The 18292-nt window shown below is 46.1% G+C and overlaps 1 protein-coding gene across 1 annotated transcript in view; it reads right to left on the bottom strand.

Annotated features, from left to right (window-relative positions):
• The window catches only part of Lama3 (laminin subunit alpha 3), a 252313-nt gene that overhangs the window by 102231 nt on the left and 131790 nt on the right, over window positions 1–18292 (bottom strand). The window contains 7 exon segments of the mRNA XM_036204961.1: window positions 3030–3145; window positions 5689–5828; window positions 5913–6039; window positions 9459–9603; window positions 11708–11805; window positions 13518–13626; window positions 17591–17751. Of these exon segments, the coding sequence (XP_036060854.1) occupies window positions 3030–3145; window positions 5689–5828; window positions 5913–6039; window positions 9459–9603; window positions 11708–11805; window positions 13518–13626; window positions 17591–17751 (896 nt within the window).

Raw genomic sequence — 18292 nt, 5'->3', positions numbered from 1 at the left:
AGTATTTAAGTAAATGTTAACATTATATCTGAGTTTGTAAAAAAAAGTGTAAATGTTGAATGCGAGTCTAAATGCTTTGCAAGGAAAAATAGGTTATATGTGAGTTTGTTTTTAAAAAAAAAAGTGTAAATGTTAAGTGTGAATCTATGCTTAATGTACATGGTGAAAGAACCTGAGACACAGAAGGTAGTGTCCTAGTAGCCTGCAAAGCAGGCAGTCTGAATGGTTTCAAAAGCTCCAAGAGCCACTAAGAAGCGAAGAATGGCGGCCACCAGAACCAGCACAACAAGGCATCTGCAGCTGAGATCCGTGGAAAATCAATGCAACACAGAAAAACTTAAGCTAACATCAAAAACAGTGCGGTTTAGAATACTACTGTAACTAAAAAGATCTCTGTGAGAAAAGCTGCAGAGATGCTTGTTTGAACTAAAATTGTTAACTGCAAAAAGTTTTGGTTGTAAAATGTCTCTTCGTATTTGGAAGAGAAAGCTTGATACCAGAATTTACTTTTTTGAACTTTTTGAACTTAGAGATAAAACTACAAAAAGATTTTGGTTATGAATTTCTAATATTTTTCATATTTGGAAAGCTAGTACCAGAATTTCTCATTTGAATTTTGGGACTTAAGAAATGAAATCAACAATAGTGATTTCCTTGCAATGGGGCAATTTTGAGTTTACTTGTAGTAATGACCTAGGAACTGTTTTCTAGAGTTATTTGTGTTAAAAATGGAACTGTTTAAATGAAGAAATTTATTGTTTCTACCTAGAGTCAAGATGCGATTTTGTATATGCATATATGCTTTATTAACTGGTGATTCATGAATTGTTTTAGGGGCTGTTTAGGTAAAAATGGAATTCCTTTTGGAACTGATTTTGTGTTGCAAACAGTACTGTTTAAATGGAAAAGTTTGGGTTTTCTAACTAGGCTTGAGACTTTGCTTAAAAAATTATAAGGAAAGGGGAGAATTAATATTCCTTAGTCTATTTAATTTAAAAATTTTCTTGAGTAGATTAATGTCATGTTTTGTTAGTTAGAAATACAAATGGGGTATATTAAAGAGACAACTTTTAAAGTGTAAAAAGTTTTATTAAGAAACTGCTTTTGGATGTTTTGCTTAAACTTCTCAATGGTTCGATTGAGAATATTGCTTTTCAATATGGGTTTGTAGGAATTGTATAAGTTTGGGTTTCTTCTAACCAGGTTTGAGATTTTTTTTTTAAAAATTATAAAGAAAAGGAGGAGTTATGAGTGAATTAAGGTTGAATTATGTTTGCAGAAATTATGTTTAACCTATTGGTATTAATGCACCCTGGCTTTGTGGAGTTAAGGAAATATTTAAGTTTGATGTGAATACATCAGAAGTTTTTCCTATGTTAGCAAGAAAATTCAAATGATTAAGAGTTACAAAGTTGTAAGACTGAGAAAATTGTTAACTATATATAGCACCATTTATGTTAATTCAAGTGGTTCTGTAAAGAGTTTGCTTTGAGTTGTAAGATTGGGAGAATTGTGACTATGTATAGAAATATTTATGTTAACCTGTTAATGGTAATGATGAAGCTGAGGGATTCTTTAAGTTTGCAATTGCATTAAGTTTTTGGTTTAGAAAGGGCTGGATGTAGCTAACGACTGCTGTAGTCACCTTGGACTTAATCCAAAAGAGAAATGCCATCTATATTATCCTCTACTCCCATACTTGGAGGTATAACAGCTATGGAGATTGCTGTAAGCTCTATTAATGAGTTATTTTTTATATATTAAGAAAGGTGGACCTGTGGGAGCCCATTTTCAGGTTCCTTGGTGGCTTTACCCAGCAGGTCCGCATAAAGGATGATTAGGACCACGGGCCTGATTGCAGGTGTCTGAAACAGTCTGCACTTGGCTGTGCTGGGGGAGGAGGTCTTTTGCTCCACCCCTTGGCATCTATAAATACCCTGGGGCAGAGACAGTTGGGACCATTGGAAAAGGTTCCAGGCTCTCTCGAGGCTATCCTTTATTTTCTATCTGTTTATCTTCACACTATAAATCCTTCTATCTAATATTTCCTGCTGCTCACACTCAAGAAAACTCTGGGGAGCTGTGGGGTTGGTAGGTAAACACCCCACACTAGATGATGTGCTAAGAACTGTCAGCTACATCTCAGCCTTACAACCATCCAGCCAGTTGGTCATTTCACAGATAAGGTACCTTAGCTGTAGGGTGATGCTCCTGAGGATGAGAGGTATGGAGTGGATGAGATGTCATTTAAATCCACAGTGGTTTGGCTCTGGGGCCATAGCTTTTGCTATCACTATACAAGAAGAGACCTTCTTCAGGGTCTCTGGAGCTCCTGGCTCCTTCTGGAAGCTTTTAGGGGACACTGAGTTCCACAGAGGGGCCTGTATTGGGGCTGGTGTGCTCTTAGCACTCAGGAATGAGAGAAGACAGGGTACAGAGGGCACAGCTCAGCTGGGTGGTGGTGGCGCACACCTTTAATCCCAGCACTCGGGAGGCAGAGCCAGGCAGATCTCTGTTCGAGACTAGCCTGGTCTACAGAGCGAGATCCAGGAAAAGCGCAAAGCTATACAGAGAAACCCTGCCAAAAAAAAAAAATAAATAAATAAAAAACCAAAAAAACAGAGGGCCCAGCTCTGGATAGTCCCTATCACAGATGAGCAGTACTCTGGGCTATGACCTTGTCGATAGAAGACACCCTGTGTGGTATCTTTTAGGATATATAGCAGTAAACAGAGATTAGCCAAGGGCAAGGGATACTCCTAATTGGTCCCTAATCATGAGTTGAGGGTAGACCCCTACTGAGTTTAAGGCTGAGTGTGGTCACCTTGCCCAGATGGTACATGGTGAGGTCTCTCATAGAGTGGTGGGCATAGAGGAATGACATCACCTTCCTGAGACTCCAGCCTCACTACTCTCTTGTGTGGTGAGTAGAGGCCGACTCCAGGCCAATCTCTCTCTAGACCTCACTTTGGCTGGGAATGAGAGCATGCCCCATGCACACCGGAACCCTCCCACAAAACGACACTTACTCAATATAAAAACTGTCTCCTCCACAATTGCTGATAAACTCAAAGGACTTGTCCACTGATGTTTTGTGAAGTATTTGGTAGTCATAATTCTCTGCGGGTACCACTAGAACCCGGACCTAAAAGAAAGGCATCAATCCATGACTAAGGCCAGTGAAGGAGAAGAGAATGACCCCACATCCTTTCCTGTTTATCCAAATGCCAGCAAGATGGGATTTCGAAGGAACCGCAGCAAACCCGAGGTAGGGGTAAAGGCTCAATGCAGTTGCTAGGAAACAGTGGGTACAAGCGGGGCTCTTGAAGTACCTGTTCCAAGGAACAAGGAATAGCAGCATTGAGTGGTAGTTGGTTAAAGGTACCCTGTAGACTTGCATCCCTAGCAGAGCCTGTTAGGGTTGCTGTGGCAACAGGTGACGAATGCCGGGGAATCCCTGGTTTTCCAGTGGTCGTTGCTTTATAGTTTTAAAGGTAAGCAAACTGAAGTTGCAGGACCAGCAAGGAACCCAAATAGGCCTTCCTCTCAAGTTTATTTAGTACTTGTGGTTTAAATGATAATGTCCTGCGCAGCTCTATTACACACTCCACCCCTAGCTAGCAGCACTATCTGGGGAAGTTCAGGTGTGGCCTCGTGGAGGATGGGTGGGGAGGTGCAGGGGGTGTGGCCTCGTGGAGGATGGGTGGGGAGGTGCAGGGGGTGTGGCCTCATGAGGGATGGGTGGGGAGGTGCAGGGGGTGTGGCCTCATGGGGGATGGGTGGGGAGGTGCAGGGGGTGTGGCCTCGTGGAGGATGGGTGGGGAGGTGCAAGGGGTGTGGCCTCGTGGAGGATGGGTGGCCCTGGAGGCAGCCTTTGAGAGCCCTGTGTGTATGCACAGTCCCTACTCCTGCCTCCTGTTTCCCATTTGTGATTCAGGTAACCTCTCAGCATCCTGCTGCAGCCACAAGGCCTGCTGCGTGTCACTATGCCTCCATCCATAATCTCTGGAACCACAAGCCCCAACACACCTTCCTTCTGTAGGTTGCCCTGGTCATAGTGTTTTTATCACAGTAATGGAAAAGTAAGTAACACAGAATAACTGTAGCACGATTCAGGTCTCCTACACCTGTGCAAGCTACAACACTCAGACCTGAGGGAAGGCTCCATGCCTTTAACAGCACCATGTGCCAGGCAGTGTTCTAGGCACCGGAGATATCAAATAAATACCTTGTACTCTGGAATGAGAGGGAGAGAGAGAGAGAGAGAGAGAGAGAGAGAGAGAGAGAGAGAGAGACAGAGACAGAGAGAGACAGAGAGAGAGGGAGGGAGAGAGAACGAGAACACAGGGACAAACAGCAAGGCCACAGAGGCAAACCCAGTAAACTCTTCCTGGTTTTCTAGACATCCTTAAGGAAAAGGTGAATTAACTCTAAGCTAGGCTCACTGGTCAACTGGATTTTGTCAGGTACAAATGTGGGTAGAAGATTCTAGAAAAGAGCACAAGAAAGCCTGCTGAAATTGTCAAAGATGGCATATCTGTGAGCTTTTGAGTGATGGTTATGGTCAGAGAATGGAAGGGGGAGCATGGAACAGAGGAGGATGGATGAAAGATGAATTAGAAGTGTGGAGGGGCCCCAAAATGGCTTGACCACACAGCTACCATGACAGGCCTAGAGGCCCAGACACAGCTTCTGTGACAGGCTTACTGGCAAGCAACACCCAGACCCAGGAGAAGCCATAAGCTGACACCACCTGGGGATGGGGAAGTACTAACATCCCAGACATCCCAACCATTAGACAAGGGGCCAGATGTCCCTGAGTCTAGCACATGCCTGTTTTTGTTTTACCCCTAGACAGATGTCAGCCAATCAGGGTCCTGGACCCTGGAAATCCGCTCACCTCAACCTCTGCTATGATAACAAACCCCACCCTGCCTGGGCTCAGGGCTCTCTGTTCTCACTGCTGCATCAGAGAGACCAGGCTCAGAGCTTGAAGAGAATAAAGGCTCTTTGCTTTTACATATGGGATTTGGTCTCGGTGGTGGTCTTTTGGGGGTCCCCAGGATCTGGGCATAACAGAAGCAGGCAGGAAGGGCCATGAATTTGCCAGAGTGAGGCAAATAAACCAGAATGAAGTGGATAGACCAGAGAGAGGATGTAGGCCAGATGAAACAGGTTCAATAATAGGGACAGCACAGAGATCTGGAAGCAGGTCAAGCCAAGTCAGAGGGGACCTTGGATGGTCGGCTATTGGTCCTGGGGTTCAGGCAAGATTAAGAGTGAATTCAGAGACATGGGGTGATGTTCCCACAAAGCAGGGAACAGACTCCACAGGCATGATGCGCACAGAGAAATAACACAGGGGTCTCAGAGTGGAACCTGGGGACACATGAACATATGGAGACCAGGGTAAGGAAATCACTAAAGGGGACAGGAGAAAGGGACAGAAAGGGGCCAGCAGAGGCAAGGAGTAAGCAAAGGTGGGGGAGGGGAGGCACTGGCTCTCCATCTCTCCTATTCTCCTGGCTTTGACTGACTTGTAGTTTCATTTTATGGGTTTGTAGAATACACTTTTCTACAAATCAGCAACCCTTCCATTAAATAGAATTAATTCCTTGGAGAAAGTATTGGCAGAAGCTTTCCACACAGCGTCTGAACAAGGAACACGTTCGGCTAAGCAGAACACACCAGCTTTAAGGACTTTCCTTCTGGAACTGTCACTGTCACAGCTACCTCCGCTTCTGAGATGTCAAACTCCACCTGGCCATCAGAGAGCACTTGGTTCCGGCAGCCAAGTAAATGAGGGCAAAAGGAGGCGAGGAAGGAGCCTGGAGAGGGAGAGACGCCTGCTGTCACATGGCCACAAGGACGGCATCCGGCACAGGTCATGGAGCCTGCTCATGGCTGCTCACCTGACCACCGTCCTCCTCCATCCACAAACACCTCTGTGGAAAATGTCGGGTGTTCTGCTTGATAGAAATGGATGACAAAGACGTACCGGCCCAGGTGTGGTATGAGTCCTTTCAGGGTTACTTGATTCTAAGAGGGGAAAAAAAGGGGGTGGAGGGAAGGACTCTCAAACTGCAGATCTCTGGTTAGGACATGAGATGTTCTATAGTTGGTTCCTTCAAAGACTCCTGGCGAGACTTAATTCTTCAATGCAATGTTGGGGGGCAGGGCTTAAGGGAAGCAGTTAGATTATGGGGCCAGAGCCTTTGTGAACCGATTAAAAAGATCCGCAGAAATGAGTTCTTCCCTCACAGGGTGGGGTCAGTTACCACAAGAGTTGTTAGAGGCACCAGCTGCCTTGGCCCTCTTCTCTTGAACAAGTGACCAATTGCTACTGGAACACAAGCTCCGACCATGTCGCACCTTCAGCCATGTTATGATCCCACAAGATCCTTCCTGTTAGGATTCTGCCACTCCAGCTGCATGACTGCACATGCGCAGTTCAGTAGCCAAGCAAGGGGCCTTATGTCATCCATGCGCTGTGTGATCACGCAATGCGTGCAGACAGTCACACAATCTGCACATGAGTCGCTCCGTAAACCCACATGCACATGTGCAGGGGGAATCCTCAAAAAAACCTCCCCTCTCTCCCTTCTCCTCACATGTCTCTTCCCAGGCCTGGCCATTCTCTCGTCTGTCCCCCACCCCCAATAAAGCTCCAATACTGGGTTTTGTTGTAACTTGTGACCTTTCCTCACTTACCAGAGATAGCTACCTGATCTTGTACTTCCCAGTCTCTAGAACCATTGACCTAAGTAAACCTCTTCTCTATAAGTTATCCAGTCTCAGGTATCCTGCTATAACAACTGTACAAATAGGTTGAAAGCCTAAAACAAGCCAGGTACTTTAAATGGCAACTCCACATTCCTAGAGAAGCCTTCACATGAGTGTTTATAGAAGTTTTAATTTGCAATCACACACAACAAAAAGTATATGCAAACCAAATGTCTCTCACCTACAGAATAGAGAAACTGAGGCACAACCTATACATTTGGTGGGGGTTGGGGGAGTAGGTTGATTAATCATGTTGGAAAACTGGTAGTATTTATCAAAGTCAAACACATGACACAGCAGTTAGTTACATACCTGGGTAGATGCCCAACACAAAAACACAGCATGTTTGCAAAGAGCTAGACCAGCTCCCTGCTTGTGGTGTGGTACAAAAAGCAAGCTGTTAGCAGTGTGACGCAGTACACGGGTAAGGAGTAGGTTTCCTTGTGTGAGGAGCTTTTGGTCACATGACAAATCTATCTGCTCACCCTTCCCCAAATCAAGCCACGCCTCCTGCATTCTGTCTGTGTCTCTGCCGAGTTAATAGGTGGCTTGGAGCTCTTAAAAAGTGGAGTTCCTCCCCCAGAGCAGCTGCAGTCAAGTCCCTGCTGTCCTGAGTTAGCTTCTCTTCAGGGCCTTCCTGATGTCTACTATGCAGGTTAGGTCACACGGTGCAGAACTTACCCACACCCCAAAACCGTAAGACAAGAACACTTCCCCATTTCTCTTTGGAATTGAAGACTTTCCTTCAAGACCCTACCATGAGGCCTGCTTTGTGCTGTAACTCTCCCTCTTGCTGTTACCTGAAGGCCCTGACCCTTTCCCTTCAGGCCCTCCCTGAGCAGTACGATCCCTGAAGGCTCTCTCCCCTGAGGAAGCTCCTCCCGCAGCTTGAAGGCTTGCCTTCCACCTCCAGCTGTGAAGTTGTAAGTGTCCTAATAAAACTCCTCTGCAGGTAACTTCACCTCAGCTTCCTGTCCCGGAACCTGTAATTTCTGTTACTATTTATAACAATGACCACTTTACACTGTTTGCCTCACACCTGGACAAACTGGTGAGGACGCCCAGGAGGCCACGCCCTTGCTGTGGGGGAAGGGAGTCTCATTCTGGGTACACCCTCTCCCACTCCCCACCCCCCCACCAAGCACAAGGGAGCTCAGAGCCACACTCAGTCGGCCTACTGTGCCCTGCTCCAAAAACAACAGCAACAACACCATGCAGCAGCTGGGAAGTCTTTCAAAACGAGTTCTGTCCCCTTATTTGTGCACTGGGGTGGAGGCCATGAGTGCCATGGCACGCGTGCAGCAGCTGGAAGACAATTCAGGAATCTGTTCTCTCCTTTCACCGAATTCCCGGGATGGAACTTGGGTCATCAGGCTGGTCGCAAGAGCCTTTTTAGGGCGGCGGGGGGTGGGGGGGCTGTCTTGCAGGCCTCTATCCATCTTTCAAGTAAAGGCTGCAAGTTGGATAACCAACTTTCTAGCTTTTTTCCCCTTTAGCTACAAGATCGCCTATGAGAATGTCTAACCCCCAAAATTTCCGTTTCCCCAAGTCTGGCATTTAGATAAAAGCCAGCATTCCCTCCAGGGCTTGAGAAATAGTCCCTATCTGCTGGAAGGAGTCATTCTCCTTATCTTCCGCAGAAAGGACGTTTGCCTCTTCCATTAACCTATGTCTATTAGCATATCAAGGTCCATGCTAGCCTCTAGGCTCCTTCAGTCCCTACTCACAAGTACCTGCTATACACTTCAAAGGCCTCCACCCCAGCTCACTGTCTCCTTCCTGACCCGTACCCCATTCCCTTAAAACCCTGGGAACTCAGCCACCCCTCTCACTTTTCTCTGCTTTCCAGAGACAGCCTGGCTGGTTTGGAATAAACTTTTCTCCCACAGAACAGCTATTTTGGAGTCTTTACTGCACCCATTTCATTCAGAGAACTTCCTCAGTTTTCCCTCTCGGATGGTATGAATTTCCAAGACCGCTGCTAGAACCCTGTTGGGTAGATGTAGATGTTCAGTATATTTCCATAATTCAGAATGTTGTGATGGCTTCAGTGATCCTGTGATTTTTTTTATGGCTTATGGTTAAAAACATTTCATGACCTTACTACATTTCACCTCCTAGACCTAGATGATAATTGGCGAATGTTTATTGAGAATTCCCCACCTAAATGGTCCTGCGTTGGTGCAGTAGGGGATGCCTAACTATTCACTGGCTGCACCAGCCCTTCTCAAATACTACAGTCCATCTTCGGAAGAGAACTAATACTCCACAGTGTCCAACAGAACAGCTGCGGCCTGTGAACACAATAGGTACTGCAACATGGGCCATGAAGACTTGCTGAGTGGCCATGTGGACAGAGATGGGGGGGCCGGAGGCAAGAGTGGTCACAGTCGGGAGCACCCAGGCTCTGCTCCAGCATTGCTCAGTGGTCCACAGCCAAGAGTGGAATTTCCCAAATTTCAGGGGGCTGGGAATGGGTAAAAACCCAGATGACTGGCCCCATTCAGAGCTTGGGATAAAGGAGGTTTTGGGCAGGGCCTGAAAACATGCACCCCAAACAAGCCCCAGGGTGAGGTGGGGATGGAGGTGGGAGAGTGTGGGGGTGGGGTGGGATGGGGTATGCCACACTCTGAGAACCACTGGTCTAGGAACAGCACACTGTGGGGCATTCTTACCCGTGGTGCCTTCAGGGGAACTCCCTCAGTGACATCTGCAGGAGGGGAAGGCTCCTGAGGCAGGAGAGAGAGAGGGCCCCTACTCCGAGCATCCAAAACTAAGGCTGTTGGAGGAGTTTCATGGGCCAGGGAGACACAGGTGACACTAAAGAACAGAACACTTTAAAATATGGTTGTGTCATAACAAACAAACAAACACTGAGTAATGGCCAATGGCAAAGCAACAGATCAGAGGACCCCATCACGGGTGCGGTCGAGGGGCTCCAGGGCTAGTGCAGCCTGTTGGCCACACGCGTATTCCAGGCACCTGCTCAATGGGTAGTTAAAACAGAAAGATCTTCATTTTAAAGTAACACATGCGATAGACATTTATTGATACTTCCTTCTCCCCAAACAAAAATTAATTTAAAATGAGATCTCTCTGTGGAATGCTGATGTGAGAGGCAGAGGGGTGTCGTTTATTTCACGGCTAAAATGGCACTGTGCCTAACCATGCACACAAGTTTCCAGGGCTGAACCTTTTAATTATTTTTGGATCTACAGCAAAACAACACCCCTAAAAGCCCCGGTGAGCACTAATTAGCTAGTCCTGATGTCACAGCTTGGAGATGGATCATTATTTCTGTGGTTTTTCAAAAGAAGAGCCTAGACGCAGAGATTAAAGGATTGGAACAAAGTGAGGGCTCAGAGGAGAACTTGGCAGGCCTGCACTCAAGGAGCAGGCTTAACCGTTTCCCTGGTGGTTGCTGTGTCTGGGCCTGACAGCTGGGAAGAATTACCTAGCTGGATTATCTCCTCTTTTCCTTAAATTAAGGTTGACATATGTGTCTGTATGAATGCCTGTGTACATATGTGTGAAGGTGTGAATGCTTGTATGTGTGAGCAGAAACAAGAGGGCATGGGTGTCCTTCTCTACCTAGTCTGTGTTTGAGGCAGGGTCTCTCCCTGAGCTTGGGGCTTGTGTGTTCTTGGCTAGCCTGGAAGCCAGCAAGCCCTCATAATCATCCTATAGATGCCCACTGTGGAGCTAGGCTTGCAGGTGTGTGCAGGATGTCCAGCCCAGCCTGTACATGGATGCTGTGATCCAAACTCCAGTCTTCATGATTGCATAGCAAACTCTCTTAACTGCTGAGCCAACTCTCCAGCCCTACAGCTCTTCTCTTTTTAACATCCCCTACTAAAATAAACATCAGTGTCTTGCCCCATATTGCAGTTAGGCAGATGCTGAGCACCCCAAATCCCACAACCCAAGTACTCTCAAATATGAACCATCTTGAGCACCAACATGATGCCCCAAGTGGAAAATTCCACTGGTGACCTCTTGTGATAGATCATAATCCAAACAGAGGCATACCAGATACCTTATAAATTTAGCCATGTGATCTATAATTCATTTCATGTTTAGGCTTGGGTCTTATCCCCAAGATATCTTATTATGTATTTGCAAATGCTCCCAAATTCAAAATAGTTAAGGTCCCGAGTGTTGTAAAATGATGTATGGTGGCCTCGGCTGGTTTGAGCCAAACCACTCCATGCAGACAGAGGGCAGTAGAGTGGCAGAAAATTATACCATGCAGATGTGGCATTCACGTGGAAAGTTTTATTATTAAAGGGGGAGGAGAGAGTGTTGTGGGTAGCCATCCCAGCCTTGGCCTGGAAGTTCCAACCCCCATTGAGGCTATGGTAATGGTCACGCCCACAAGGCGGGGCTGAGGGAGGAAGCTGAAGACCCAGGGTCGAGAGGAGAGGTCCCTCTTGGTTCTGGGACTCTGGACACAGGAGGTAGACCGAGCAGAGTTCTCCAGAGAACACCGCCAGACTGCACCATACCTTTGCCAGACCCTACAACCTATCCCTTCATTTGTAAGTTACCCCACAAAATAAACTCCCTTTTAACTACGTGGAGTGGCCTAAATAATTTCACCAATAAGAGAGGAAGAGAAGGAAAGAGAAAGAGAGAAAGTGGAGGTATAGAGGTGCGTGTAGCCTCCTGGAAGGAGAGAGGGAGAGAGGAAGAGAGAGAAGGGGGAGAGGTTTTCTTTTAAAGGAGACTTTACCTTAAGGTGACTTGGTCAGGACATGGGGTGGGGGGTGCAGGAAGTGGGGGGCACAAGGCGGGGGGGCCTGAATTGCTAACATTCCCTAACACAGAACATTTCAGAGATGCTAGCCTACATAAAGTTTCATACTTACATATACAACTCAATTGTTCAGAGTATTGACAGGGAAGGAAGGAGGAAGCACATTACCTTGGATTAGCACTCGGCCCATAGTTGGCAACACAGTGGATTTGAGGTCTCAAATATTCAGTTGAGAATTCTTCAGTGGGTATAAGACAAATATGATACTGCCAAGCAAATGATAAAAACACACAGCAATTATTGGCAAACAAACAAACAAACAAAAAACACCCAGTGGCTCCACCATACTCTTTTAAAAGCAGTTATTAAGAACTCATCCAGAAAATGGGTATTATTTTAAAGTTGTAAAATTGCAGGATGGATAGCATGTAGCTCCCCCACAGGCAAGAAATCCCTTTTCTTGTTACACAGGATCACTGATTACGCTGCTGTGGGAATAATTTTACAAATAAGTCAAAGAACAAAATCATGGGAAAGTTCAAGATCTGCTCTGTTCAGGGGCCTTTGGTGCCTCTTTTCTCTCTCCTAGGGCCAATGCTGACACCTGAGGTGCTTCAGGAGGAGAAGAGAGAGGCAGCGGATGGCCAAAGGGCCTACTGCTAGAAGACATGGCTGCATCTGGAGAGGAATTCTCTTGATAGAGGATGTCTCGGACCTCAGCCCACTTGGATTTTGAAGGATTTGTCTCTACAGCCAGTTTCTGGGTCACGTAAGAAATTTAGTCACTAACATATCTTTTGTTAGATTTGAAGTCAGACTGTATTACCAGCTTGATGGCAGAGCAGGTCAGTAGTAACAACAAAAATGTATGGAGCATCACCAAGGTGGGTGTCTATAGGACCAAGATGGACAATGCTCTGCCTTCATGGAACATCCATGCTAGCCACCCTGGCCATCAGTGACCTTGGGCTACTTTTTAAAGGGCAAATCCACACTTAAAAGGCTGAGTCAGTCCCAGGACAATTTCCAACAATGACGAGGTTAGATTCACAGAGGGAAAACCACCATTTCATAATAATTTTAAAAGTCTGATTCCAAACTATTCCTTAAGTTCCAAGTTTTTACTTACTCCTGCTAGGTTAGGCACAAATATTTAAAGCACTCCCCCTGGCATTTCCCGGGTGTGATGCATGCTTGCTGCCAGCCATAACAGGAAGCTGTGTCACACTCAGGTAATCTTAAATTCCCTGAGATAGTTCAAGTCAGTGTTACAATCCCTTTCCTAGAGAGGCCCTATGGTTGACCACAGCTCTCAGTGTCACATGGGTGGGTGTGAATATCATTTAATCTGCCCCAGTTGGCATTTAAATCTTAAAAGTCTAAGTAACTGAATAATACCCTTATCAGAATATAGGGTATTATAATATGACCAGTTATAAAATTTAAATAGCTGATGAAACGTCCCAAGAAACTGCATAGGATAGTAAATAGGACAGAAATGAAATGATAACCAGTGTCATTTCTGTACCCAGATATAATAATAATAAAGTAGAAAATATAATGACAAAAGGTATTTCATTTACGATAATAATAAACAAAAATTAATGAATGTGATTTTTTTTGTGGGATGCATTCAAATTTGACAGTTGAACTTTTGAGACGACAGGAAGAAGGTTGAAGCAGAGAACAGTTACCGTCAGAGGCTGAATGTAAAGACACCATGCAATTGCAGCCCTTTTTTTTGGGGGGGGGGCTTCGAGACAGGATTTCTCTGTGTAGTTTTGGTGCCTGTCCTGGATCTTGCTCTGTAGACCAGGCTGGCTTTGAACTCACAGAGATCTGCCTGGCTCTGCCTCCTAAGTGCTGGGATTAAAGGCATGCACCACCGCCTGGCTGCAGCCCGAATTTTACTAAGCTTTTGAGAAATACAGATGACAGCAGAAGGCTTCTAAAGTTCGTGGGCTAGATGAAGGCATACCAGAAGGAACTTGGCCATGTGCACCTTGAGCTCAATGTCTGCATCTGCTAACAGCTCGTTCACAGCCGTACGACTCAGGCTGTCAATCACCACGCTCCTGCACAGAATGCTGCAAAAGGGAACAGAGTTTTCTTAGCCTGACACCTGGCATCTCCCTTGCTGTGCCCGACGGATCATCAGCTTTTCCTGATTTGTAACCAAAGGCAATTCTCCTGTATGACAAGTCAAAAAGGGATGCAGCCTGCTATGGTTTGAATGATCACCCAAAACTCATTTTGAAATGAAATTGCCACTGTGATCTCTAAAAGGTGGTGAGGGAGTGGAGACTCCACTCCGTGGGTGGATTGCTGTTACTGTGGGTTTCAGAATGCTGCCCTTACTCCAGTTGCATGATTGCACATGTGCAGTTCAGGAGTTAAGCAAAGGGTCTTGCATCATCAGTGTGCACTGGTGATCACATATGTGCCTTAAAGAGCTGTGACTCAGACCCCACCTCTCTGTGTTCGGCTTGGTGTCTCCCACCATCTCTCCTGTCCCAGGCCTGGTTCTTCTCCCCCACTCCTTCCTCCTAATAAGGCTCTAAAACTAATACTGGGTTCTGTCGTGAGCGTGACCTTTCCACATGGTGACCAGCACCGTTTATCATTCATTTCAGTGAGGGTGGGTTAGCTGACGCAGAAATGGTTCTGTCACAAAAATAGACTGGTGCTCCTGCACTCTTGCCCTTCCCGTTCCTTCCCGGAATGACTCAGCACAAAAGCCTCCCAGGAGATACTGCCTCCCAGGAGATGCTGCCTCCCAGGAGATGATGCTGCCTCCCAGGAGATGCTGCCTCCCAGGAGATGCTGCCTCCCAGGAGATGCTGCCTCCCAGGAGATGCTGCCTCCCAGGAGATACTGCCTCCCAGGAGATGCTGCCTCCCAGGAGATGCTGCCTCCCAGGAGATGCTGCCTCCCAGGAGATGATGCTGCCTCCCAGGAGATGCTGCCTCCCAGTCTCCAGAACAGTGAGACACAAGCTTCTTTATTTACAAAGCACCAGGTCTGTGCTATTCTGCTATAGCAGCACAGGTGAATTAGATTCCAACCACCATCTCTATAGATAAGAGGACCTTTCGGGTACAGCCCTGCTGTACCTCTCAGGGCTGCGGCCCCTGCTCCCCTTTCCACCTGGAGTGATAGAAGACACGGCTAGTCATTAGGAGAAGCTATCCTGGGCAGTGACAGCAGATCTTTTAGAAATTTACCAATATTCTTTGGACCATTCAAGGTACCCGTCAGTAAACACAGCTGGCTTTACTAACGTGGGGGAAGGGTAAGCCAGGTGACCTTCCTTAGTCCCTTCCACTTCTACACCTGGCTCCCACCCTGCCACTCCATAGGGTTAGAGGCCATCTTGAGACCATGTTTTAAAAGTCACCATCTTGGAGCATGGACTCTGCCTTTGACAGTAAGTCCATTAGGAAGCATATTTAAGGCCATTTTCCTCTGGATATGTAGACTATGAAGCTAGTATAAGGATAAGACAATATGGCCACCCCAATAAACACCAAAAACAATTAGTCTAGAATGTTTGGGTAATGACTAAAAGGAAGTAAAAATATGCAAAGAATCAGGCAGAAGTTGGGTGCACAGATAGAAACCTAACGTCTGCATCTTAGTACAGTTGAAGCAGTTCTTTTGCACTGAAGTGTTACCCTGGGAGCTAAATACATTGATTCACTTGCATTTAGTTTTATTGTTATCCTTTAAAGTCTCACTAAGAAACAGATGGCCATTGGTTTATCCATTACAGGTCACTGCGTGATGGGGAGAAGACTAGATTTATCATCCCATTATTCTGAAAAGTGATGCTCTCATCACTGTTTCGCTGAGATCTTGTCTTTCTGAGTGGTTAGAAATCACTTGAGACATGCAGGGGAAGTTCAAACCTCAGCAGGAGACTGCAGTGCTGAGCAGGCCTGTCATTTAGAACAGGCCTTCCTGTATGTTTAGATTCCCACCCCTGTAGTCAGTTGACCACTGTGACTCCTGAAACATAAAAAAGGGAGATACTTTGGCCAAGCAAAAATATGCAGTGTGACTTTCCTAGGAGTGGTTAGGAGTGAAGCAGGCAATCTCTGGTCTAGTGTGATGCTGTCCTGTTCTAACAATGGATTTGCTAAACATACTTAGGTGTTGTCATGTGCTAAAGGATCTAGAATGTGATACAGTCTTCCTCATTAGAAAACCCGCATGGAATCCTCCAAGGGTTTTCTTTCTTTCTTTGGCTTTGTAAACCTTTCTGTCAGCCCAGGTATGGTGGCACATGACTATCCCAGCACCCAGGACATTGAGGCAGGAGGATCGTGGACTCAAGGCCACCCTAGGTTGCATAGCAAGACCCTGTCTTCCCAAAATATAAACTTGGGCATAGATGTTCTTGGATTCCTTCTGAGATTATCTAGAGACTCACTGGAGTGTCTATGAATATTCCTCCATCTCCTTTAACACCTCCTTCTAGATTCTGTGAAAAGGAATCAAGCCTGTGACCTGAAAGATGGGAGGAGTCTGGAAGCTGAACTGGAAGCTGGGCTCAGATAGAGAGACGGCGAAGAACCCCTGTGGCTAATATACCCAGGACTCAGGCACCTGAGGCCCTCCCCCATAGGGGGTACACATTACAGTGGTACTGATGCCAACTGTACAGGAAACTCTTATATTCAGACACTGGTAGATGGTTCTGAGAAACTACTTCAGGCTCATCCCATGCCCTTAAAACTCATGTACAGAGCTGAGGATACAGGCCTAGTGGGAGAGTCCAGTAGGTGCATGCACTGGGTTTGAGTCTTGACACTACACATATATCCAAATATGATTCTTCATTTCTGAGATCTTCATCCCTCTTTAGATTCAGGGTCACTGGGAGTATAACATTAATCCAACAGACATTTGTTCAGGCCTCACAAAAAATGCCTGTGTTCAGCTGCTGAAAGCAACTCCTGGCATACATTTTTTTCATTTTGCACCAAGAAGATGGTCAGCTACTTCAAGTTATCTTGGGTTCGACATAAAGCAACATAAAAACCAGGTTAACAGAACATTGAAGGCTGTGACCAAGGACTGGTGTGCTCTGTGGTGATATATTGTGGCCCCCCAATATATTGTGCACCCTAATAAACTTATCTGGGGTCAGAGAACAGAACAGCCACTAGATACAGAGGCCAAAAAATGGTGGCACTCATGCCTTTAATCCTATCACTTGGGAGGCAGAGATCCATCCGAATCTCTGTGAGTTCAAGGCCACACTGGAAACAGCCAGGCATAGTGACTCATGCCTTTAATCCCAAGAAGTGAGCCTTTAATCCCAGGAAGTGAGGGCAGAAAGCAGAAAGATATAGAAGGCGTGAGAACCAGGAACTAGGCTGGTTAAGCTTTCAGGCTTTTGAGCAGCAGTTCAGCTGAGATTCATTTGAATAAGGATACAGAGGCTTCCAGTCTGAGGAAACAGGATCAGCTGAGGAACTGTCGAGGTGAGGTGGCTGTGGCTGGTTCTGTGTCTCTGATCTTCCAGTGTTCACCCCACACCAGGCCTGGGTTTGTTTTATTAATGAGACTCTTTCAGATCCTGCCACAGTGCTCACTGCAGCTCTCCACTAGTGCATCAGGGACGGCAGCTTTGGGGTCATTAACTGCACACTTAGTCTGCAAATATCCTTTGTGCTGATTCTTTAATTAAAGAATGGTCTTGAAATATTAAGCAAAGAAAATCAAATTTAGTAAGCCTTTGTCAATTAGCAATCTTGGGTGAAAATTTCATTAGGGTAAATATGAGAGAACTCCAAGAGACCTCCATCCCTGTTTTTTGCATTCAGCAATCATCAACCATTAATTATGCCAGATTCTGAAGGTGGGTCATGAAGAGAGATGTGTACCTGATAAACTATTTCACAATGCTGTCCACAGAGAGGCTCCCAAAGCTAGTTGCCTGCTGGTTTTCAAAGGTTGCCCCCAATGGAAGTAAATCCAGTGCAGCAATCACCAAGGTCCCCTGCAGACCTCCCTGCTGGGAAAATCCGGGGCTGGGCTCATTACCTGTACTTGCAGCTGTATATGTTAACCTGGCCGGTGAAGGCTGACCTTGGACTCTTCAGGTTCACGTCCACCACAAAAAGCTGGTCGACCTCTGTGGCATACTCCAGCATGATCACATAGTGGCCAATCTGTGGGACCCGCAGGCGCAGGTGCAGTTCCACCTGCCAGAGAGGCCGAGTAGACAGGTGGTCATCTAGATGTGTGACACACTGGACATGTTGACTAGTACAATGGCAAAGCAGAGAGGATGCCCCAGAGTCTTGTCTTATCTGCATAGTACACACATGGTCCTCCAGAGAGGATGTGGGGGAAACAGATGCCCTGTTCAAACTCTCAGCTCTGGGAAACATTGCATAATCACTTGTCTGGAACTTCAGAGGGTGACACGCATTTCTATATTTTAAATCTAGAGATTCTGTGTCTAAGGACTTCTATTCTCAGGGATGCTTCAGCTGCTTGTTTCTTAACAACAAACAATAAACACTCCCAACTTGAAGTAAAAAAAGAAGTGCCACAGACAGTGAGAGTGGGAATCTGCTTGGAGGCTTCTTAAATGCTACTTCAAGAGAGAAATGTCACATTAGCAGAATAAGAATGATGTAAACAGCACACACCTCCTTCCTTCCCAGGAACGCTGGCACGTGGCTTTCATACTTTCAAAGCATTTTCTATGGGTGACATATGTGCTTCCCTCTTTTGTTT

This window comes from Onychomys torridus, chromosome 13 (assembly GCF_903995425.1).
Source record: "Onychomys torridus chromosome 13, mOncTor1.1, whole genome shotgun sequence".
NCBI classification, from domain to species: domain Eukaryota; kingdom Metazoa; phylum Chordata; class Mammalia; order Rodentia; family Cricetidae; genus Onychomys; species Onychomys torridus.
Note: the sequence above shows the minus strand (reverse complement) of the source record. Positions and strands in the feature narration are given on the sequence as shown.